Source organism: Haliaeetus albicilla, chromosome 5 (assembly GCF_947461875.1).
Source record: "Haliaeetus albicilla chromosome 5, bHalAlb1.1, whole genome shotgun sequence".
NCBI lineage: Eukaryota > Metazoa > Chordata > Aves > Accipitriformes > Accipitridae > Haliaeetus > Haliaeetus albicilla.
Window position 1 is genome coordinate 4,070,416 of NC_091487.1, and position 25,009 is coordinate 4,095,424.

The following is a 25,009-nucleotide window of genomic DNA, read 5'->3' on the forward strand; positions in this document are numbered from 1 at the left end:
GCCGTTTGCAGATCCAGAAGCTCCTCCGAGCTGTTAAATGCTCCTTGCGCATCCCTCAGCTGCCATTTCCAGCCACGAAGGGTACCAGCCTTACGGCAATGCTGTCACACAGAGAAGCAGAAATGGTCAGAGCCGGCAAGTGTTCATCAGCATCTCAAAGCAAACAGGAAAAGAAACAGGCTTGTTCAGTGGGATGGGAAAATCCACCCATATTAGTCTAAATCAGGCTGATTCCTGTGTATGGCACGGCGGGAACGCCAGAGCCACCAGGACTTTGGTGTCCTCAGTGCAATAAAAAAGCATCCTCCCACCATAGTCGTCTCGGGCAAAGGAGAGCACAGAGGGATCCCTGGAAATGAGCTGCACACATCTGCTAGGGTCAGAGCAAATCCTTGCCACCGATGCTCCCCTTCCAGGCAAGGAACTCGCCAGGTGAAAGCTGCGGAGATGCAGAGACTGGAGCCGTCAGCATCAGCTGGAGCACGGCTTGGGGACAGGGAGCTCCGGGAGCCCAAACCCAGCAGCAGCACCCACGGGAAAGGGAAGCACGGCGCTTCCTTCCCGGCATCAAAAATAATCCCCGCTCCCTCCACCTCCCCGCACAGCCTGAACAGAAACCTCAGTGGCTGGGAGCCTGGCAGGGCTGGGGCACCCGGCTGTGGGATTTTTTTTGAGGAAAATCCTGGTTTTGCATTTGCCTCCCAAACCCGTGCCAAGAGGCAGAGAGGCAGTACGGGTGATGCTGAGGACATTTTGTACAGCAAAGCCCACGGAGCAAGCGTGCTGTTCACCTTGAAAAGCTGTTCAGACGGTCCTGCAAATGCAAGAGGCGCCTTAAATCACCCAGACGGCTGCAGAGACCTCTGCGAGGACAGAACATTATGAGACGAGGTGAAGGGCTGCTCAATAAAGTGTTTTAATCCTTAAACATCCTTAGCTTTCAATGCACGCCGGTGCCTGACCGCAGCCACCTCACACCAGCTTGTCCAGCGTAATTACAATTGCAGATTTTTATTCCCACAGCTACCACTAAATTCACATCTAGAATTCAAGTAGCAGAAAGGAAGTCTTAATTGAGATGCATACAAAGCGTATTTTAGTTCTGGGCTTGCTATGGCACAGATACACACATACACAATTACCATTTAAGCAACAAAGCTGAATTTTGGTGAAGTGCAAAGCAGATCGAGGCAGCCCCATCCATTCTGCCTGACGGCCCGTTTATCCCAGGAGCTGGCTGCTCCAAATGCTTTCCCTCTGCCGACCTGTGGATTTTAAAAGTCCCTTTTCTGCTCTGCTTCTGCAGCAGCTGTTGAACCTCCTTTCTTCAGAAGCATTACTTGGCAGGGTGTCTGTGTGAGCTTATGACTTACTAGCAATAGTATACAAGTCTCCGGCGTTACATAAACACTGTATTTGCCTTGTTATTTCGGGATATCCCCTATTGCAGATGGGCTCTCCTTCCGTGCACCGCCCAGGACAATGGAGCCCTGATACGACCAAATAAACCTCTTTTTTTTCCCCCACCCCAACCCCAGCACACGGTTAAACCCTACTAGATGGATATTTGGAGAGCAGGCAACTCCAGCAGTGGTGGTCTCCACCTCTGGGAAAGGCTCCTGTGGGGTAGCACACACACATCCCTGATTCAATCCATCAGACAGCAAAGAGCCTACAAACTCTTCTATCACCTTAACATTGGAGGCAGATTATTAAAAAGCTCCTGCATAAGCTTGAGTAGGTATGCAGGGAACTTCTGCAAGCCTGTCTGGTTTGCATTGTCGTTTTTTGTCTGATTTTTGGAAACAAAGATTTGCAGCTGAAGCTGGTTTCCCTGTGATACTCTTCACCTTAGGAGGGGCAGCGGATGCAGCCAAAGCAGAGGTTTCAGTTCATTTCTTAATTATAAGTCACGGCTTTTGGAGCAACAGATTCAAGTCTTCAGCCTTCCCGAGGGAGCAATATGGAAGGACCATCCTCCTCTGGTACAAAACACAGCAGAACCAAAGCCCATCCATCCCACTGGTTGTTTTTCCATAGGAGAAGAATTAGCACAGCAGCCCTCCCCCATCCTGGCTCTTCCCCAGTGGTGAGTGTGCACCAGGGGTGCCTTTAATGATGATTATTCTTGCTCTGGTCTAGTCACGCTCGGGAAGCTGAGGAAGCAAAACGCCTTTCCATTACCCACACAATACCTCAAATTGCTCCATATATATATATAAATATATTATGCATATAAATGCACATATATACACACTTACATCATATATATACACACATATATAAAATATATATAGACATATATGTGTCATATATACACACGTTTATACACACACACATATATATAAATGCTATACACATATATATATAAATGCTATACATAAAAGATACAGTGCAAGGACTGAAACCAACTCACAGGCCAAGCATTTCCTCTTGCAAAAAGTGATTTTTGTACTTGGTAATCTACTGAGAAAAAAAACCCCAACTTTCCAGCTTTTCAATGAGTTTGGTGCAGATGGGCCGAAATTGTTCGAGGTTGGATGGAAGGAAAAAAAAGTGGGTTGCATTTCTTTTTTTTTAAAGTAATAGGCAATACACACTTTACTGAAAAAAATAGATGGGGACAGCATGTTTAAAACCCTGACTGCAGGCAGCTTGAGAGGCAGTTGGGAGATTAAAATACCTTTAAACTCAAATACCTGCTGATAACACATTAATCCAGGGCTCGCAAGCCCCAAGGAGCGGCCAGGGGCTCTCCAAGCCAGAGGCTGGGTGTTGGCTGGTTCCACACCCCTCTTGGGAAGCCAGGGAGAAGAAAAACTCCTTCAAAGGAAAAGAGACCTCCAGCAATAAATAGCTGGGGAGTGCCTCGTGTGTCCTGGGCCAGCTTGCTGGGAAGGGATGCACCCTCTCCTCCGCCCTCCTGTCCCCTCGGGATGCACCGCATGGCCACCGTGCACGGAAAGCAAGGCAGAAGTATTTAAAAACTTGAACAGGAGGGCAATTTAAGACTACAAGGAAAAAAAGATGGGAGGAAAAATAAAAAAACACCACCAAAAATCCTTGCACACAACCTCGCGTGGTTGCTTTGGTAGGTTTTCCTTTTCCACGTGCTATCAAGCTGTATGTGTCAATGAGGTCTAAAGGCATATCTTCACATCACTAAAAAAAAATCAGAGAATCTTGCAAATGTTCCCAAAACATTCAGAAGTACCAAAAAACATCTAATCAGGTGCATGGAGCAGGACAGAGGCGCTGGGGAAGAGCAAGAATAAAGAAGCGTTTTACAGCCAAGAACGCTGCTGAAGGTCCCGCTCCAGCCAGCACCTGCTCTCGTGGTCATTAATATTATTTACTTTTCAGAAACTACTGACACAACCATTAAACACTGCTGCGTTTCCTTCCCCCACCTGCAGATGCTGGTGCAGGGATCAGCTTCTGCATCTCAGCAGATCGGATCCAGACCCACGCGGTTTGCTGGGGACGGCTGCAAGATCATCGCTTGCTTTTGAAAGATCCTCCCAGTCAGTGCAGGGATTGGGATTTCATGAGATAGATGTGCCCAGGCTGCTCTGTGACCCTACAATACCAGCGAGCTGACTAGCTCATTTTGGGCTAACATCGTTGCGGTCAAATTAAGGCAAAAAAAAAAAAAAAAAAGCCAGATTTTTTTAAATATATATATTTATACTTATATAATAAGTATAAATAAACACACACCTATGTGTGTGTTTATATATTTATATTTTATGGGTGTATATATGTATATACACACATAGACGTAAATCTATGTAGCTGAACACTTTGCTCCCTACGGGGAGGGATGGGACATAGCCTCCTCGCTGCTTGCACCAACCTCTTTAAACCCAGATTCCTTTAAGCATGCCAAAGCCACTCCTTCTAGGACAATTATGGAAAAAAAATTAAAAACAGAGCTGTTTTCACTTATTTTGAGTCCAAGAGAAATGCTGATGTGTTTTGCTGTGCGACACGGTCGCTGTCTTGGGGCAGAATCTATATTTTCGTACAGATTTAAGTCTTTTGGGGTATGGTGCGCACTGGAGTAGACTCCCCTCCACCCCCCAACGGGGATTTAATTGCAGAGCAAAGTTCAAAATGGAGCAAAAGTCCTTCCAGCCTCTGGTCACACTTGAAAAATTATACTTTGAAACACAGAGATAAACATCCTATAAAATTATTATCAGACTGCTGTAATAAAGCTGTAGCCATGGCAATCTGATGCTCTTGGTACTAATGAGACTTAATAGGGGGTTTTAATCGCATGCCCCATATGTATCTGACACATGCTGTGAAAAATATAGTGTACAGCAGCCACTCTGCAGCAACCACTCTGCAGCAACCACCTGTGGAAGGGCTTTTACCCACTGGTGAATGCAAAGTAGTACCTCGAATTCTTCCCTGTTTCCCAGTTCTCCCCTATTTACCACCAAGGGCAACTATCACCACTACTTCGTTTTCAGGTGAACAAATGTTCGGGAGAACATCTACACACACCCACAGAGGTGTCCAAAACAGGGTGGACCTGTGCTGGAATTTAAAGCTAAGAAGAACATTTCTTGCATGAAAAATAGTTTGACTTGTTCAATAAAAAAAAAATAAAAAAAATAAAAAAGGCAGACAAAAGCAGCCTTGTTCCCAACGCTGTGATTCCCGTGAGCGCGACCGAGCGCAGGAGACCTCCCTCTTGTCCCGGCGTGCCAGGGGACACGCATGGTTCACCGCTGCGAAATCCTGACGTCAAAGCACGCTGTGTAGTCGCAGAGAGCTATTCAAGAGCAATGAAAAAAACGGAGGAGAAAAAAAAACAACACCCAAAACCCGTGGGGGACACTGAGCACATCAGGACACAACGCTGAATGCAGATGTGCAATGTGTCCTTGCTCAGAAAAATTATGGAGTGTCTTCTGCTAATGAGGGAACGTGCTGCTGCACTGCTGGAAAAAGAACTGTCCTTTTATGGGGTTTGTAAGTGAGGTTTACAAGGGCAAGCCCACGTCTCAACGGGGCAGGGATGGGAACTGAAGGACCGAAGAGGTGACAAAAAAATGCAGCGGTCAATCTTTTTTTTTTGCGCGAAACCACCACCCTCCCCTGAAGAACCCACCGCCTACACAGCCCAGCAACGCGGCACGGCCCCTGTGAAATTTTACCGCTTGGTTTCTAAATCACTAGTTTTGTTTTATAATCCACGCGCGGAGCAGGGACATTCTACAAGCCCACACCATCAATGAGCATCTTTGCAAAAGCACGAGGCTGATACACCGAACCCAAATGCCCCCCAAAACGCTGCTCCTGGCAGCGCAGGGCTTTGCTCCTCCACGCTCGATCCGCGGGATGCTGAGTTTTCTAGCATCTCTGCTGGAGCCAGGTCCGCACGCAGGCTTCAGAGGGAAGAGCAAATCCCGACAAGCCTGAAAGTTACTTTTTTTCTAAAGTAAACTCTAGGAAGGAAGCTCTTTTCAGTGTTAATAGGATTACTCAACTAGCACTTGGAAATTTAATTCATTAAGATGCCACAGCAGTATCTAGTACTTACACTGCTAGTACTGAAACACAAATACTCCTCCTCCTCCTCCTCCTCCTCCTAGGGCTGAAATGATTTATCTCAGTGCTGGCCACACTGACAAGCACCTTTGCCCTGAACAGATGCCACTCACCTGCAGAAAGAACAGCAAAACCCCCTTTAAATTTGCTTTACACCTCTCATGCTATCCCACAAATGCAAGAGGCACAGGCAATCTGTACCACAAGCTGTGAACCAAGCATATGGTGTTTGCCCTAGAGGTACCTACGTACATTTATTATGGTCTTATGCATAAGTTTATTATACATATATATATATACATAAAATAAAATCTGTTTTATTTCTCAGCATCTATTGCATCTGGAGGTCTATGGGTTTCTCTGAGCTGCTCCCCTGTGAAGTAGAGCCATACCCAACCCCGTTTAAACCCCTGAGCAGGGAACGCAGTTTTGCAGCCATGCTGAACCCAGCTGAAATGTCAGGAAACTCTCTGGAGGGGCCAAAAGCCAGGGCCACCTTGGCTCCCCAACACCCCCATGCTAATAAGCACTGATCAGCTCAGGAAGGTCTTTTTTGCAAATGCAGTGCAGACTTGCTTTAAATCCTTGCATCAGCACCCCGGAGCAATTTGGCTTGCTCATTTTTCTATGGGAGGGAATAAAGGAAAGCAAGGGTGGATTTTTTTTATTTTATTTTATTTAAAACGGGTTCTTTACAACCTGATTTTGCCGAGTGTTTCCCCCCAGTCATCAAGCACCCCTCCAGAGGAGGCTTTCACTGGCTGCTCCCTGCCTCCCATGGAATCACGAGAAATGGCAGAAAACTCAATTAAGGACTGCGGTTTCCATGATTCATCCAGCACAAAATAGGAAGCATTGGACAGAAACACAGCAGCAGAGGAAGGAAGGAAGGAAGGAAGGAAGGAAGGAAGGAAAACCACTTCTCCAGGGAGCACTCAACTGCCTTGACTACCAGCCCCGGCGCTCCCTCACCCTCCAGCCCAGTATCACACTTCCCTTCCCTCACCAAAAAGACAAAGTGCCCCAGGGTGACGGTTCCAGCAGCCTGCAATCCTGACTCATCCCCAATGAACATGCAAGGCAAAAAAAGAGCCGGTCCCTGCCAAAAAGACATCATACCTGATAACGGAGCCAGAGGACGTTCGGCGGGATGGATGCGTATGGCGGATAAAGGAGGACCGGGCAACCCTGAATTCCCAACCTCTCACCTGTAGCTTCAGTCTCACCAGGCAATTCCCCAAGCGTGCCTTAATGATGGTTATTCTCCGATAAAAGCTTAAACCCCTGGAAAGCGAGGTCTGTAACTGTCGCGATGCCTCTGGCAGCCTCATCCCACACCAAACCTGTAAGCTGGTGTTGGTCCCTCTCTTGCAGACCGGGTGGGATCCTGGTCTGCAGGAGAAAGACACCAAACCTTCCAGGTTTCACCCCAAGTGCATCCCTCCGGGCAGAGGATAAAGGAAGGGAGCCTCGTCCCTCCCCAGCAGCGACAGCAGCCAAAAGTCCTCCGCGTGCCACCAGCCTTCCCTTGCACACTTTTTGGGATGACCTCCTGGGGCAAAGCAAGATTTGGGGTGAAGCTGGTCTCTGCCCTCGCTCCTTTGCAGAGCCACGGGGAGATGCCACGGGGAGGGGATGAAACCCCACCATTTTTATTTATTTCTGCATCAGTTAGCCCAAGCTCATTGATGCACGCAACACACCTTTAAAGGGCTTTAAGACCTTTAACCTTGAGCTTGGATCCACCTCACCCATCAGGCAACCAAGCTCAGGCACAAAAGCTGTAGAGCAGGACATGGGGGGTGGCAGCAAGGACAATTCCTGCTGCAGACAGCTCTCAAACAGGACGTTGTGTCAAGCAAAGCCCTGTGTATTATCAGCAAGGAAGGGAAGCTCAGCAAGACAGCGATATAGCTCCTTCCAGGCAATTTCATAAAATGCAGACTTTCTAATTGAATTTGGAGTTTCGGCAATTAACCCTTCCAAAAGTACATATGCCTGCAGGGAGGAGGGGAAAAAAACAGAAAACAGCCACCAAACATGTATAATCAGCTGGTAAGAGATTTAAAATCTAGTAATTGGCAAGATGAATTTTTGGTTGCTGTCTAGTTGCTTTGCAAGCTAAAAACTACCCGAAATTATAAAGGGGAAGGTTTATGCAATTGCTGGTGTGCCTGTTTGCTTCCCCTCCCAATGCTGTTCTCAACCTGTTGTCCAAATTGAGTCATGTTTTACCCGAAACTGGAAGTCTCCAAGATCCCACCTGGTCTGCAAGAGTGACGCGAGTGCAGCTCCCCACGCCGGCTTCCCCGTGCGCCTTACGTCATATCGAAACCTGACAGAGCTGGAAGAGGAAACTACTGATTTGGGCTGGGTGGGAGCAGCAAACCCAACAATTTCCTGTCTGTGGTACAACAAACCCAGGCTCTGGTATTCGCGGGAACGCCGCTGTCGCCTCCTGCCCCGCTCTCTTCCCCCTCCGACCAGGATCTGTGTCATCGGCCAGGCTCTTTCAAGCCAAAGCAGATGGCTCGCAGTGAAAAAAAACCCAAAAAACTAAATAAAAATAAAATTTAAAAATTCAAATTTTGGGAGGGGGCGCTTCCAAAGAGTCATTGCCACTCTGGGTAGACATATTAATTGCCCTGACCGCAGCTTGGAGCTGCCTGCACATGTTTTTACCTACCCCCCACCCCAAATTCCTCTGGTCATTGGCAGTTCAGATGAATATTCCACTTAGGCTAACAAAGAGAACATTATTTGAGCCATGATCCTGCAATTTGGTGTGAGCCTGCGTAGAAGCTTCCTGGAGTCAAAAGCTGGATGTAAAGAGCCAGCCCCGCACAGATCAATGTGCATGGCCGGAGAGTGTCTGTGTTAATAGGCACTTGCATATTCTCACTTAAATGTCATTAAAAAGGTGTTATTCAGAGGACAAGGATTCAGCACAGGTCACTAGCAAAGATATTAATCAAGTGGCAATATGTAAATGTGGGGTGCATTAGCAGCTCCCTTGGTCTCCTTGAAGATGCTGCTGAAGCGGGAGCATCTGTGCCTGGAGCATCTCTGCTGGGCAGCAGCCGGCAGCCTCCAGGGTACCACTTTTGCCTCAAAATGCCCCAAAACCCTGCCTGTTTCTGGAGCAGGAGGACTTCTGTGCTCAGCAGCATGCCAGATCCCCCCCCACCAGCCTCTGTGCTCACCATCCCACCTCCCGCTGGCTGGGCAAGTTTTGCTGTTTAAAAGCCTGGGATGAGGTTTCCGAGGGAAATCTGGAGCGGGGTCAGTGCGGAACGTCGGAGGACTCCTGCTTGCCCAAACCGCAGCAGCCCGAGCTGCCCTGGGCAGCAAACACCGCCACCATTTATCACGTTATTTGAGACAACCGCTCACCACCCCGCCTCAAAGGGAATACAAACAGCTTCTCGCAAGCCTGCCGGCGTATTAAATGGCACTCAGAGTCCTCCCGTGAACGCCACGCACTTGAAAAGCAATACTGAAGAGTGACCGAGAGCTGATTTTGAAGCAAAACATCCTTCTCATCTCGACCGACGACTGACGGCCAGACGAGTATCTGCAGATCTTGCAAATGAAGATGCTGGGCTGTCATCCTGGCGGCATGGAAATGCCCCGACTGTACTCCAGGCACCAAGCACTGATGCTCAGGTAAGTAGTTTTGGAAAGCGTGGCTACAATAAAAACCCTTCCTTTATTTCTCTTTAGCCTCCAACCATTTCTCTTGCCTCCTCTAACAGCAAAGCACACCTGGTCACCTAGTGAGCCCCTACCCAAGTCTCCTTGGAGAAGTCCAAAGCAAAAGGAGCAAGTCACCTGCAAGACAGCACTGCAGACTCATCCTGCCTTGTGTTTGCAACAGAAATGGGCTGGGGCAAGGACTCTGCATTTCTCTTACACAGCCTTAAGCTGTTTCAGAGTTCATTCCAGTTTCAAGGCAAAGTATTTCCCCAGCAAGTCTCATGACGGCTCGGAGCATTTATAAGCACTGCAAAACCTCAAACGCAAACCTGGGGAAATCAATGACGCTGCACTTTCTTGGTATTTTATTCATAACCCTTTAAGGGGTCCATTAAGAAAAAGAGACTTTACAGGGAGAACACTAATACTTTCAATAGATCTTGCAAAGAGTACAGCTGAAGTCATTGGCAAGGAAACATGGGCAGAGTCCATCTGATGGTGAACAGAGCCCCTGGGGTGAATCCCAGACACATTTGCAGGCTAAAACCAGCAAAAGAAAGAGCTTGATGTGCTACGATGTGCTATGTCACCTAAACAAAACACTTTGCATGTGACAACTCCTGCGCCAGTCCTCAGGTGACATCCCACCTCCTCCCAAGTGATAAAGAGGAGATAGTGGAGGAGCTGCCAAGGGGTAACAATGGAGTTTAAACCAGTTGCCCAAACCCTTATCGAAGAAGTGATTCACAAAAAAACCCAAGGCCTTAGAAGATGTCATCACTGCCTGCCGTTATCAGCCACTCTCTATGGAGGGCAGGGGGCTTGCTTTGACGTTTATCCCCGGCGCAGCGTGCGCATCCATCCTGGCTCAATAAAATGGGGATGCCACCACGCCGCGGGGCAGCACCTCGAGCCATCCTCCTGCCTTGGCAGCAACGACTTTTGGTCTAGAAGGACTGCTGTAATTCCAAACCCAGCTGTTTTGGGGGGTTTTTTTCATTCACTTATCTCTTTTCTTCAGGTACAAACCCCTAAAGGTGCTCAGTCCTCCCCCAGTGCTCCCAGCGAGCCCCTGCAGCTGGAGCTGGCTGCCACACACATACTGCCTGTCAAAGACACCTAGAGAGAAATCTGCATTTCCATTGCAGAACTTCTATCCATGGACTTTCTGAATCTGCTCGCTGCACATTTAGGTCATCTGTCTTAAGCCATTCCTCTGCCAGCCACCATTTGTCCCCCTTCCCTGTTTCTGTCAGCTCTTCTTTTAATCCCACTACCGTACAGAGCATCCCCCAAACACAATCCTGTGTTTAACATATATCCCACAAAGCTCCTCCCAGGTGCATTTCAAAAAAGCATGTTCTTTTTTTCTTGCATGTGTTTAAAACAGCCTTAAGTTGACAACAACAATAACTTGCGTTCACTTCCTTCCTTCCTCTGCTCCCAGTGATTTTAAGCCTCATTTTTTTGTTTGTAAGTCAATAATGGCAAAATTCCTAAAAAACCCTGGGTGAGCACCAGGAGTTTCCAGTACAGACCCTAACCCGCACGGACCATCTAAATACTATTGCTCTTAAAACCTCAGCAGTTTTTTGCCTATTTTTCAGAGATGACTGCCAAGCACACGGCATGGCTCAATTAACAAAGTGGCTTAATCCAGTGCGGTGATAAATAACAGGGGAGCGAACAGGTCATTGCAATTCACTTGAGTAACCAGAATCCCTATCTGCTGCTTGGGTTTCTTCCAATCCCTGCCTGCATTAGTGACAGATTTTAATTGCCTATTCCCAAATAGTCCGACCACAACCACTCTGCGCAGGCAAGGACCGAATCAACAAGATTTACTGATACCTGCAGTCTTACAATTAGGGACAAAAAACCTTCTGGCGTTCCTGCTCTGAGCATGGTACCCCAACACGTGTCCCCCATGCACCCCAGCCCTCTCCAAGGCAAAGGGCTATTTATTGCGATAATTTTCTCCTACAGACATCAGAAAATACTAATGTAAATCTAGATTTTTCCCTTTCCCAAGCTCTCCTTGCTGCTGGGAGGAGGGAAGGCTTTTTTCCCCCCTGCTCACTAATGGTTGAAGAGCTTCTACCAGCATCCTACAATGAGACCAGGACCGCTCTGCTGCAAATTCACAGCGATGCCCTAAACTTCACTGAAACTCCGTGCAGGCCACAGAAATCTCCTTTCCCTGCCCTCTGGCAGCACGAAGAAGTCCACAGGAGGTTTGTCCCAAAGGATGGAGCCAGCAAACCCCTGCCCAAGGCACAGCCCCCCCCTTCCTTCCTCCCCCCACGATACGCAAGCAGAGCAGTCCATAGGGGAACCCAGAGCTGCAAGGAAATTTTATTTTGAAGGCATTTCCTTAAAACTGACAGTAAGAAATCTGCTTTGCAAAAGACGAATAATTCTTTTAACGCTGGGAGTTGTTAAAAAAGGGAAACGAACACTGGCAGGGACAGAGGAACGACGGGGAGGGACAGGTTAAAAATGCAGGAAAAGGGTTTCAACGCGGAAAAATTGCAAAATTCATGGATCTTGAGACGAAGCAACAGCAGAGGCTGGATGAAGGAGGGCATTGAGGAGGCACATGAGGCCGAGGAGCGAGTCCTGTCCCACCCCGCTCTGCTAAACCCGACCCTGATAAACTGGCAGGAGCTCAAAGAGGAGCCATAAAAATAATGAGAGGGCTGGAAGAGCTGACACGCAGGAAGATTAAAAGGAACTAAATACGTATAGCTTGGCTCGGCGACAAAAGCCAAGGGGAAAAGGAAGGCAACAGCCGGAGATATCCGTGGGTCTTGACCGTCCCAGGGAGGTGGGCATTGGGGCTGAGCTCCCAGGGGAACACCATCCCTGCTCCCCCCGCCGGGGCCGGCACTGCGGCCGCTGCATTCCTTCCCTCTAATACAATCCCTAATTTAACAAGTGGAGAGGATCCGAGCAAACACATTTAGGGGACGCATTACGTCAAGCGCTAATTTAGGTCCTCGCTGGGTTCTGTCCCCGTGCACGCGCCCGGCTTTCGGCACACAAGTCGGCCCCGGCTCTGCTTCGGCATCTGCCAGCCCCGACACCCAGCACAGCTCAAAACCGAAGGGAGCATCCCTTATTCATTTGTGATCAATGGGTTGATTTTTTTATCATTTCTAGAAAGCCGTTATTTTTTTTCCCTAGCTACTGAGTGCTCAACTTCAGCAAATCTTTCTGCAGCTCCAGCATAAAAATAACAACAACAACAAAAAAAAAGAAAAAAAAAGTTTTCGGAGAGTCAAGGCTATCTCCAGCACGAGACCCTCTGATGTGAGCGCTTGCTTCCTTTTGAAATAAGCATATTTATATCCATCTCTTCCTTCCTTTAACTTCAGATAATTAGTAAATCAAAACCTAAGCATGGTGGAAGATGGTATTTTTAAAGCCGCACAAGGGCTTTGTGTTAAACTGGGACCTGCAGGCGCAGCTGACAGCTCCGCTACTCCCACAGCCGCAGGCACGCACGGGGACCTCGCAATTAATATTTGATTTGAGCAATTACAGCCATCAGCCCGGTCTATACCGTTAGTAAACACACCTTAGCCATAAAGAGCTGATAAAAAGACAAGGGGGAGGTTTGGCAGGGCAGAGCTCCCCACCACCGGCAGGTCGGGGTGCTCGCTTTTCACCGTCCTGGCGGCTTCGGCCGCGCGTTCCCACGCGTCCCGGACAAACGGGCTCTTTGTCCAGGTGTGCAGCCGAAGCCACCGGACACCGCAGTGTCCCCGGTCCCAAGCCCCCCCATCACCACCCCGTTAATCACCCCACGCTCACAAAGGACCCTCGAAGCGCTTTCCTTGTCCAAAGCAGCACGGTGCCAGCTACGACTTCAGAATTAAATTTTTCTGTAAACTGGAGAGCACCCATAAATTCCCCCCCACCCCCCACCCCATAAATGAAGATGTTTTCCAGCTCTGCGTAAAAATCCTGCGTGCAAAGCAGGCGGCGGATGGGGGCTGAGGCCCCATGATGGGCAAACCAGCCCCGGGGTGTAAAAGTTTGGCTGGTTTTGGCCCGAGTGGCGAGGAAGCAGCAGAACAGGGTGCTGGGTGGGGGCTGCCGGGGTGCTGGGTGTAAGGGTGCATGGGGGAGAGGGGCAGCTTGGGGCTGGGATGGGGTGCTGGGCAGGTTGGGCGCTGGGAGCTGGGGTGGGCTGGGTGCTGGGAGGGGGTGCGAGGGCAGGAGGGGTGCTGAGTGCCAGGGCAGGGTGCTAGGACAGGCAGGGTACTAAGTAGAGTGCTGGGTGCTGAAGCACAGTACCGGGACAGGGTGCTGGAGCATAGTACTGGGGCAGGGTGGTGGGTGCTGGGGCTGGGTGCTGGGAGCTGAAGCACAGTACTGGGGCAGGGTGGTGGGAGCTGAAGCACAGTACTGGGGCAGGGTGCTGGGAGCTGAAGCACAGTACTGGGGCAGGGTGCTGGGAGCTGAAGCACAGTACTGGGGCAGGGTGCTGGGAGCTAAAGCAGAGTACTGGGGCAGGGTGCTGGGAGCTGAAGCACAGTACTGGGGCAGGGTGCTGGGAGCTGAAGCAGAGTACTGGGGCAGGGTGCTGGGAGCTGAAGCAGAGTACTGGGGCAGGGTGCTGGGAGCTAAAGCAGAGTACTGGGGCAGGGTGCTGGGAGCTGAAGCAGAGTACTGGGGCAGGGTGCTGGGAGCTGAAGCACAGTACTGGGGCAGGGTGCTGGGAGCTGAAGCACAGTACTGGGGCAGGGTGCTGGGAGCTGAAGCACAGTACTGGGGCAGGGTGCTGGGAGCTGAAGCACAGTACTGGGGCAGGGTGCTGGGAGCTGAAGCACAGTACTGGGGCAGGGTGCTGGGAGCTGAAGCACAGTACTGGGGCAGGGTGCTGGGAGCTGAAGCACAGTACTGGGGCAGGGTGCTGGGAGCTGAAGCACAGTACTGGGGCAGGGTGCTGGGAGCTGAAGCACAGTACTGGGGCAGGGTGCTGGGAGCTGAAGCACAGTACTGGGGCAGGGTGCTGGGAGCTGAAGCAGAGTACTGGGGCAGGGTGCTGGGAGCTGAAGCACAGTACTGGGGCAGGGTGCTGGGAGCTGAAGCACAGTACTGGGGCAGGGTGCTGGGAGCTGAAGCACAGTACTGGGGCAGGGTGCTGGGAGCTGAAGCACAGTACTGGGGCAGGGTGCTGGGAGCTGAAGCACAGTACTGGGGCAGGGTGCTGGGAGCTAAAGCAGAGTACTGGGGCAGGGTGCTGGGAGCTGAAGCACAGTACTGGGGCAGGGTGCTGGGAGCTGAAGCAGAGTACTGGGGCAGGGTGCTGGGAGCTAAAGCAGAGTACTGGGGCAGGGTGCTGGGAGCTGAAGCACAGTACTGGGGCAGGGTGCTGGGAGCTGAAGCACAGTACTGGGGCAGGGTGCTGGGAGCTGAAGCACAGTACTGGGGCAGGGTGCTGGGAGCTGAAGCACAGTACTGGGGCAGGGTGCTGGGAGCTGAAGCACAGTACTGGGGCAGGGTGCTGGGAGCTGAAGCACAGTACTGGGGCAGGGTGCTGGGAGCTGAAGCACAGTACTGGGGCAGGGTGCTGGGAGCTGAAGCACAGTACTGGGGCAGGGTGCTGGGAGCTGAAGCACAGTACTGGGGCAGGGTGCTGGGAGCTGGGGCAGGGTGCTGAAGCGCCGTACTGGGGCAGGGTGCTGGGAGGACGCCGGGGCAGGGTGCTGGTCCGGCCGGGGGGTGCCGGGGGAACTCACCGAGCTTCTCGACGAGGCGCAGCATGACGCCGCCGATGTGGATCTCGCCGGTGACCCGCAGGGTGACGTCGCGGCCCAGGTCGGTGACATGGACGCTCAGCTCCCACGTCCCATCGGCGTAGCAGCCGTCCGGCATGCGGATCCCATCCAGCGCCATGGCCCCGGCCTCCTGCGCCCGCCAGCCGCGCCTCACCGCCCGCCCGCCACGGCTCGGCTGCGATCGGCTCCGCTCGGCTCCGCTCGGCTCGGCGCAGCCCACCTCCGCGCCCGGGGCGGGGGGGGTGCGTGCGTGCGTGGGGACGGGACTGGGGGTGGGATGGGGGCGCGGTGGGGCGGGATCGGGGGGGTGCAGCGCTGCCCCGCCGCCCCCCAGCCGCTGCGGGAGGAGAAGGGGCGGGCGGCGAGAGGGGGGAGGAGGCGGAGGAGGAGGAGGGGGATAATAATTAAAGGAAAAACGCGCCCCGCGCCGCCGGGCCCCTTGGCCTTTTATGGAAGCGAAGGACGGAGCAAGCGGGGCCGCTCCAACATCCGGGACTCGCGGGGGGGGGCGCCTCGGCCCGGCCCGACCCGACCCGACCCGGCCCGGCCCGGCCCGGCCCGGCCCGGCTCGGCTCGGCTCGGCTCGGCGCGGCTGGGGCAGCCGGTGGAACCGCTGCTGCTCCCCGGTGCCGGTCCCCCGGTGCTCTGTGCGGAACCCGTGGGGCGGCCCGCAGAGCGTCCTCTAGGGCCGGTGGGAGCTGCGTGTCCCAAACACGCGTGGATGCTCTGAGCGCCTTTCCGCCGCAGCCTTGCCCGCTCTGCTGCCTTTCGGGTTTTCGGGCTTGTTTTTTTTAATTTTTTTTATTTTTAACACTGGCCATTTAAAAGCCCCTCATTCATCAGCGAAATATTTCTTGCTAGGCAAAGCCCTTACCTTCGCATCACAGTCGGCGGCCCGCGCCGTGCCCGCGCCGAGGCTGGGCGATGTGCCGGTTCCCTCCATCCTTATCATCTGTGAATCTAGGAAATAGGAACTGTCTCTAAATAAGAGTCTGAACCGGCACAAATGGAGAAAAAAAAAAAAAAAAAAAAAGAATTATCCGCTTCCTGCAGTTCTCCACCCAATGATACATACATCCCGCCAAGGCAACCGGGCTTCCTGAAAAACCGTCACGCGGAAGGAGCTGCAGTTTGAGGTCCAGCGCGGTGGCCGGTGGCAGTGGGCAGGATGTGTCCCGCACCGTGCCGGGCGATGGGAAGCCGCATCCCAACAAAGCCGTGCCCTCCCTGGCAACCTCGGGGGCGGTTCTGCCAGCCCGGAGCTTTCCGCACCAGCATCGTTCCCGCGTCCTGTGCTGGGAACGGCAGCGGGAACTTTGCCGCCGTGAAGGCAACAAAAACCTCTTAATGGGGATGATAAAGTCTTGCCACCTTTGCACTTTTGCTGTTATAATGGAGATATTTATAAAGGGCTGTTCCTGTATTTTCCCATATGCGTTAAGAAAAGGTTTCTCTAACCGCTCTGGGCAGGGTAAGCCAGATTTTCCCCATAAACAGCGTAGAGGATTTGGGCTAACGTGGCTGATGCTGCCAGAGGGAAATTGGGCAACGGGGCCCCGAACAGTGGGAGAATGGGCAGCAGATGACCTCCCCCGCCAAATCCTCCCAGGGCCTTAATCCCTGTCAATGTAACCCCCATTTCATCCCCCCAAACTTGGAGGCTGGGGCATAATTTACAGGGTGGCAGCTTGGGACGGCAGGGGAAAGCCGGTCTGTAACAATAAAGCTTTCACAGATTGTATCTTGGTGTTCTTCCAGAGTGAAACAATAGGGCAATAAATAGAAAGGGTTACTCTCAACCCGAACAGTTTGGATGAGGTTCCCAGCTGATGCAATCTAACACGGTTCCGCTGGAGCTCGTACCCTTTCAGTACAACCGATTGCACGCCGTGAGCTACGGGCTGCTGGTTCCTCCTGCTCCTAAAACCATTTGTGGGGTTTCTTTTCCCCCCGAGGATGGGGAAAGCCTCTCTCTCTGCCCTCTCCGTCCCGGCCGGGGCTGGGTGCCGCCGTCCCCGGGGGCTCTCCTTTCCTCCCGGCCCCGCCGCTCGGCGGTGGGTGTGCGGAGAGGCGGGCAGCGTGATCTCCAATGCTCGGCCGAGACGCAAAGCAAGGTCAAAAATGCACCGGCGAGGCTCTTGCGTCAGAGGCAGCCAAGCATCCCGGGGGCTCTTCCCACTGTTTGCAAGAAGTCCTCACTCCGTGCAAGCAGCAATAGCCAAATAAGGTGCCGAAACGCACGGCTGCTTCCATCGGGACAGGGATGATACCTACCAGATCTGCCGGCAGCGCAGCTCCCGGCCGGCCGCTCCTTCTGCTCCCGCACCGGGAAAACCGGGATGCTTTTCCGATGAACTGACTCAACGGGCATCTTTGGGAAATCAGCGATGAAGCTGAATGGCTCCTTTCCTGTCGCGAGTTTATTCGACTCGTTTTGCCCCTTTTCTTGTTCGTGACCTTTTTTTTTTTTTTTTTGGTTTTGAAACTGTTATGTGCAGTTGTTGAAACCAGCTGGCTTTCCTGCCTGGCTGCTCCGGGGCTGTGGGCAAGCCGGTCAGACTGGCTCTTTCCAGGGTGACTGGCCACGGAAATCTGCCCTGTGTATTTGGGTGAGCACCCGGCTCGTCTCCATACACAGAGGCAGAGAAATTCCCCAAACTTCCATCTAAACAAAAGCTCCATTTCCTCAAATGCTCCAGTGTGGCCGAGTGCAATGTGCTCTGACCCGGTGGTGGGCAGCCCCCGCTCGGCCCCCATCACCCCTCCGGTTCACCCCGGTTTCGATACTCCCCGTCTGCAACTTCTTCCTTAACAAGGGCAAAGTTTCAAAAGAAAACCCAAAAAAGGAGAAATGCAGATGCTTGTTTTTCCCCCGGCACTTTTTGCGTCTCGAACACCTCCCTGCCTGTGTGCTCCCTTACAACCCACTGCCACTGGTACCGCTCCTCTTCACACGGGGTTTGCAAGCTCTTTACTTCTCCCTGAGTTTTACTCTGAGCTCTTTCCAGCCATCCTTTAAGCGACTGGGGACTTGGAGCATTACTTGAGTCCCTTTGAAAAAATAAATTGCTGGAAATAAACTTGGGCAGCAACTGAACACCAGCACAAACCACTTATTGCCTGCTCCCGCATCTCCAGCACCCCCGTAACAGCAGGTGAGAGAGGTTCAAAGCACCTGGATGGTTTTCACCATATGCCTCCATCCCCTTCCACCTCTGAGTGTCTTTTGGATGTAGCCACGGTTCACTTTTCACAAATGACCATTTCCCAGCAGAGAGAAGGTCGTGCTCCTGGCAAAGGAAACATGCTGGGTAACTCCGCTTCCTTGTTTATTCCCGGTCACATTCGTTCTTCCCTGATTTTGTCATTTCGGAAATGTCCATGTGACTTGGCTTTTTTATTTTTCTGAATGTATATGCGGAGTAATGAAGCTGTCACAGATATGTATTGTACAAGTGTGCAATCACCTGGTATACGATAGAGTTGTTCAGCAGCCTTGTAATGAGAGGATGGATAATATTTGGGATTAAGGTCTTGAAGAAGCACTTGAGATGTGGAGGTTTAGTCTTTCTAGATTGCAGTAATTCCCTCTTGGGATCTTGCAAAGATTATTCAGCATCTCCATACCTCACGCCCAGCAGTAAAATAATATTTGCTTATGTCCCCTAGGACACAACTCCGGTGATGCAGTCCCACTGCTTTGCTCGCATCTAGCCTACCTCCAGGCTCATCATCTCAGCTGGATGTAATGTTTGCTTCTGATGAATGAGGTCAGAAGAATTCCCAGGAGTTTGTCTCATCTTTGGCTCCGTCCGTAACGGAACCTCGGCATCCTTTTCTGGGCAGGTTTGTAGCTGGTGTGGTGTCTTTGGATTTCCCCACCGGCTGTGGGGGAGGACGGAGATGACAGCACGTATTGGAGGTGGAGGGGTATGTGGGGGCCAGGGTTGAACACACAAGGCAGCACTGCTTATCTGCATAGAGTTTGAGGGCCAGGAAGGACTTGTAGGTCTGTAGACTCAAGTCCTCACGTCTTCAGGTTGGGATGTTTGTCCTCGTTACCCCAAGGGAAGTTCAGGCAACCTGATGTGGCAATGCAGCTGGGTGCTCTGGGCAAGGAGTGCTGATGCCAAGATGGGTATTGTTACCTAAAATGAGAGCCATCGACCTTAGGAGGGCCACGTGGCCAGATGTCTCCTCCTGATGGCCAAGGACACACGGGATGAAGCCAGGGACCAAGATTCGAGACTGTCATAACCATCCAGCTTGGTCCTCTGTGCCCAAAGGTTACAAAATACATCCCCGCAGCTGGAATAAATCGTAGCTTGCAAGAGATAGCTACGCTCAGATAAGAGACACGGAGCCAGAGTGAGCTACCTCCTCCCTTGATAAGTCAAGCCAAGGTTTCACTGCCCTACAGCTACAAAATCACATCTCATTTCTTTGCCGCATGTGCCTAACATCAGCCGCGGTGCACCGGAGCCTGCTAGGCTTGTGCCACAGGACAAAACCCGCTGCAGGGCTCTTCTCTGTCCCCTCTTCACCTTCTTTCTAGGAACTGGGGTCAATTAAGCTCTTGAAGCCTCAGGCTGGGAGGTTTGTTTCCCAGCCTCTTCCTCTGCAATCAGCTCTTCACAACAAATAACTCTGCTGCCTCTCCTGACTCGGTGTGTCAGGCATTAGTTTCCTGTTGACATTAATTCCTGTGCTGTCGTTTATCTTTTATCCTTCTTTTCTGTCATGTGGTTGTGTCCTTCTGAAGTTTCCAGCTGCCAGGAGTGACCTCCACCGAGTGTGACTCTTGCCTTGGCCCAGAAAGGAGGCAACGTGCCCCAAATCATTCTCCGGTTGTCCCCAGGGTCAGAAGGGTCCTTGAACTTTGTGTCTCTCTGAAAGGGCTGGTGGGTCCTCGAGCACCCTCTTGACATCTGTTTTAGCCAGAGGGAGTTGTTAGCTGAACACTCGAAGCCATGTGATGGAGAATTTGGATCAATCCCAGGTAAATTCTCCGAAAAGTTGATTCATCCCCAGGGCTCAAAATGTCCTTCCAGCTCCCTGCCCGGTGCCTGAGTGTCTCACAACAGCCGTGCCCAGCACCCAGCTCTCTTCACCGGTCTTCCTCTGCATCGCCTGCGCCTGGATCATGGGTTTGGTACCACTCATCATCCTCACCCTGGACTCAATGTCACCTCGTGACTCGCACAGCAAATCACGCTGCTCTGCATAGCCCGAGTTTTAGTAAAGGATGGGGCAGAAATGCTGCACAGGGATGCAGGAACATGTCTCTCTCAGCTGCTGCCACCCCCCATCGGTCTTTCAACCAGCCCCAGGACCCCCAGCGATATTGGACCATTGCCTCCATCCAGCCCACTGCCAAGGTTTCCAAATTCTTTTGGCAAATACCTGTCCCAAACGTAGCTTTCCCTGGCTGCTTGCACCGACTCCTGGAGGGTGCTCTCCTGCGGATGCTCCGGATGCTTTGCATGGTGCTGTCAGCAAGCAGTCATTGTAACTAATCTTCTAGAAACTCAGGATGGAAAATGCTGTGTTTTGATGAGATGAGCCCAGAACACAATCAGTCTGTAGAGTTTTTTGGCTAAAGGTGACTTTGAAGGGTACTTTACCACGCTACTGATTTGCACTTGCCCAAGAGAAAGGGGGTAACTCCAGCCCAAAGGTTCAAATATCTCAAGTCCCCTCTTCTCCTGTAATATACAACATATTAAACCACTTTCTATTGTCCATCAGATTTTTTGAGCCTTTGCCACTCCCGTTCTGGCTTTTATCCACCTCCAGAAGGCCTCCTATTCATTTGCCTTTACAAATACAAAGTACAGGCTGGAAGGCTGAATTTCTCCCATGGAGCTGGGGCTCGAAGAAAACCCAAATGTCACGTAATGTTCAATCACCATCCCTGGAGCTGGTGACTCTGCGGTGTTAGAAGAAACACCCAGTGTCATTTATCCACTGCTAGTCAGCAAGAAGACAAACCAAAAATCCCCAAATAATTCATCTGATGGCTCCAACACCATCATCTGCAGAGCCAGCCAGATAGTGGAAAGTGTTTATTTGGAAGTGATTTACTGGGAAGCAGTGGGCGAAAAAAAAATATTCCCAATTCGCACCATCAATTTTTCACAGCTGCTATTCAGGCCCTTTTGGGGCAGCCACTTGATGGGAAGCAGAGCTGCGGGAAAGCACCCTATCCTGACACCCAGCACCCTGCAGATCTCCCCAGGTCATGAAGGAGGGGAGGAGAACGGCTCCCAGCACCCTGCGTACCTCCGTCCTGTGTATCTGTAAAGCGGCAGCCCCGTGGCTGGCATCACCAAGTGCTTCAGCATCAAACCCCCCACTCCACCCCAAGCCGTGGCACTGATGCTGCCCATTATCTCTCCAGCCCCAGCTCTCCCCTCCCCAACGGTCTGGGGAAACTGGCTCCCAGCCCGTGGGTTTTCCCTCTATCAGCACAGGGAGCAGCGAGGTGAAGCTCGTCCGTCATGCTTTGTTAGGGGGCCTGAGGGCTGCAGAGGTGTAGGGCATCCCTTGAGACAGGCTGGACCATTCGCACCCGTATGGATGTGCTCTGGACTGGGGTCAAAATGAATTCAAGACATGTGGGGGTCAAAGTCCAGTGAGAGCAGATCCCTGTTCTGCCCATGTCTGGGGTTTCACCACACCAGTTTTTCTTTGCAAGCATTGCTTGAATCCCCCCACCCTGTGAAAAATTTTGCTCAGCATAAAATGAGCTCCCAAGGGCACTGCTTGACCCCATGGCACTGCAAAAATCACCAAATTGTGAAATAGAATAGCAAATCCAGCTCTGCAGATTGGTTGTCCAGCAGTGCTCAAGGGACATGAGGCTGGGAAGGGACTGGGATTATTTTCTTATTGTGGGAACCCCAGAAACCCCAGCCTGGACCACTTGCCCCCTCTGGCCAGTACTGGGACACTCCATGTTGGCTGCACCACTGACTCACTTGGTGCCAGTGTCCTGGTCTGACCCCGCAGCCCCAAAAAGAAGCTCTGAGATGGGTTTTATTCTTCATCTCCCACATCCAGGTGTACAACAGCAGCAGCTTGAGGGGTGAATGGGGAAACCCAGACATCGCCCCGCAATGTGGACAGCAAACACCAGTGGGCAGCTGGGACACACTTGTGGACCAATTAGCCCCCAAAACCCCACACGTCTCCTTCATGTGGCATCCTGAGAAGGAGCCATGTGGCCCCAGGCTTCCCAGGGAGGAGCTGCCCGCTGCCCCCAAGCCCAGCCAGAAGGAAGGAGAGGCCAGCAGCCACGGCCCCCCCAGAAACACCACGGCTTCGTTCCCGTTGTCTGATCCCAGAAGCATCCAAAGCCTCAGGAATAAGGGACTCAAAGCAAGTCATGCTGGCACAGGGAGCAGGGAGTTCCCCAAGGCTGCAAAGCCCCAAAGGCCAAACAAGAATAGCAGCAGCCCCCTAAATCACACCCCTCCTATAAATCACAGCCTCCTGATAAATCCCACCCCTGCCGCGGGAAGCTGCGAGGGCTGGAGGAGGGAACCAAGAATGGAGCCACTGGGGTTTGGCCACCTTTGCTCATGTGCTGCTGGAGAACAAAGAGCTCCGAACGAGGGTTTTTATCGAGACGCACGTCAGAGCTCTGCAAAAGCCAGGCTGATAACAGCCACCTGAGCAAAGGCACCGATGTGATGTGGGCACCGGGGGCACGTGTGCCTCAGGGGGGCATTTGCCCACACAGCTCTGATGGAGCCATCATACCAAGGGCAATTTCATCCTGTGCAAATCACCTGAATTCGCCCCAGACCCCAGGTTGTGGGTGCAGGGGGAGTGACCCAGCATCGTCCCCTATGACCGTTTCACCTGGGCATCCACAGGGCCCCCACTGCTCTTCTGTCTTGCTTTAACCAAACACAAGCATATCCTGGCTCCTCTTACTGGGTTTGGGATGTTTGCTGGCCTTTCCTGGTCAAATCCTGGTACGAATGGCTGCAGCCAAGGCAACTGCAGTAATTTTTTCCTCCCATTTTACAGATGGAGATGCCGAGGCTGGATGCACAGCAGTGGTTTAGAACCACTGAGGATGCAGCTCCCTGCTGGAGCCAGTATCATGCTGTCCGGGATGGCATGAGTGGTTTGGTACGGTGGAAAAGCACAACAGCCCCTGTGTGCAGGTTTAGGTCAAAAATAACTGCAAACCGCTTCCTTTTGCAGGGAAAATAACACCGGGAGGCTGCAGAGAAAACAGGGGGGTTAGCGCACCGGCCGATGCTGGGCTCAGATTTCCCAGCCACGTCTGTGTATCTCCGCTGTGGATAGCTTCGGCTCTCAGTGCTGTGCTGAAGTTTTCTGAGCTGAATAAAGGGATTTGGGGGAACATCAAGCAGAAAACAAATGCATCTATTAAAGGGAGAGGGGTTAATACCTTTTACTTCCTCTTGGACACCTGAGATGCCCCATGTACCTGCAGCGGCCGAGCACATTCGGAAGCCTGTTGTGCTGGGGGAAGCTGGAGATGAATGGTGCCCAGACAGCTGGATGGTTTTATGCTTTTTCAGCTTCAGTCTTCCCCGGAAGGGTCAGATGCAAGCGGGATGGTAATGCAGTTAGTGCTGGAAAAATAGAGACAGAGCAGATCGGAGTGGTTTAATAAGGTAGACGTTATTGAATCAGCTGGGTGGGATGAACTTCGCCTCCGAGCAGAGCGGTCTGAAGCGATCGGCAGCTCCCGTAGGAAGGAGAGGTGGGCTCTCAGGTGGCCAGGAATGGGCAACATGGGGAGATGTTGGGAATCCCCAAACCCCACTGAAACGTGAAATTGTGGTGTCTTGTGAGCTCCTAGAAGGCACACAGTGGTCTGCAGCCAAGGGTGCTGCCGAGCACCTACGGGCTTCTGGCGCAGCCCACATCCCCCGCAAACTGGGGACAGGTGAGCTCAATGAGATCCCTGCCGGGACCCCCGCTCCCAGTTCATCAGTGGTTTGTGGTGAGACAGGAGGGTGACCGATGAGGAAACGTTAAAAGAATTCAGGCTGTTTACCCTAGAGAAAGAAAGACAACTGATAATATCTTCAGGTAGATAAAAGAGGGTTTATCTGAGAGGGAGGGGTGGAAGAGGGAGGAAATGCTCTGTTCCTCGTTTCCACAATGGATAGGCAAAAAGCAATTGGGCAAATTGCCCAGAGAAAGGTTCAGGTTAGCTTTTCAGGGGGACTGTTTAGGTGTAAGGGAGTGAAGGACTGCAGAGGGAGGGGAATCACCATCGTCAGAGGTTTTTAAAGCTGAGCCAGAAAACATGCCTGATCTATGCGCCTGCTCTGTGCCAGTGCGGCTCTCCCTTCTTCTCTGATCAGTAAAAACTTTTGGTGGCTCATTGCTTAAACTGGAGGATGCTGGGCTGCTGCCTGCTCTAAAGAGCAACAGCTTCATTCTCTCCAAAGATAGGCTTGAAATCAGCGCCATGCACAGACTTGGGCCGGTCCCTGCTTGCAGGTAAATCTCTGTGATCCACTGTGTGCTGGATCCAGCACCGAGGATGCCCCAACCCCACCACGAGGATGATCGTCTGCTCATGTCCTTGCAGCTGCATGTGGCCAAGACCTCAGGATGGAGAGCACATCGCTGCTAGACCATCTCATGGGCCAACAAAAATACCAGTGACACAGCCTTGGTAGGAGCAGAGAGGTGGCAGGCGGGGCCAGGACCCTTCATCCCTGCTGCCAGCTAGAGCCATAGAAAGCTGGTCTGGGATTGCTCCTGAGGTGCAGCAGGATGATACTCATGGATCAGCAACGATGGCAGGTTGGTCACATCTTGGCCCTCCTGCTCCCCGGGGAACAGAGAGGCCAAGATGAGGTTGTGTTGCATGTTTTGCAGCCCAGTTAAAGATGCAGCTTTCATGCACTGAGCACAGCGAAGAGTCAAGCCCAGTCACTAGGGCAAAGAAACTGCAGAAA

At 52.0% G+C, this 25,009-nt stretch overlaps 1 protein-coding gene across 4 annotated transcripts in view; it reads right to left on the reverse strand.

The window, feature by feature from the left end:
- The window catches only part of FERMT2 (FERM domain containing kindlin 2), a 50,078-nt gene extending 34,790 nt beyond the window's left edge, over positions 1-15,288 (reverse strand). For 2 of the 4 annotated variants that reach the window (XM_069783091.1, XM_069783090.1), the window contains exon 1: positions 15,012-15,288. In XM_069783091.1, coding sequence (XP_069639192.1) covers positions 15,012-15,168 — 157 coding nt within the window. In that variant the 5' untranslated portion in view covers positions 15,169-15,288. The remainder of the gene's footprint in view (positions 1-15,011) is intronic. The other 2 variants (XM_069783093.1, XM_069783092.1) reach the window with 1 other exon arrangement.
- Between the last annotated feature and the right edge of the window lie 9,721 nt (positions 15,289-25,009).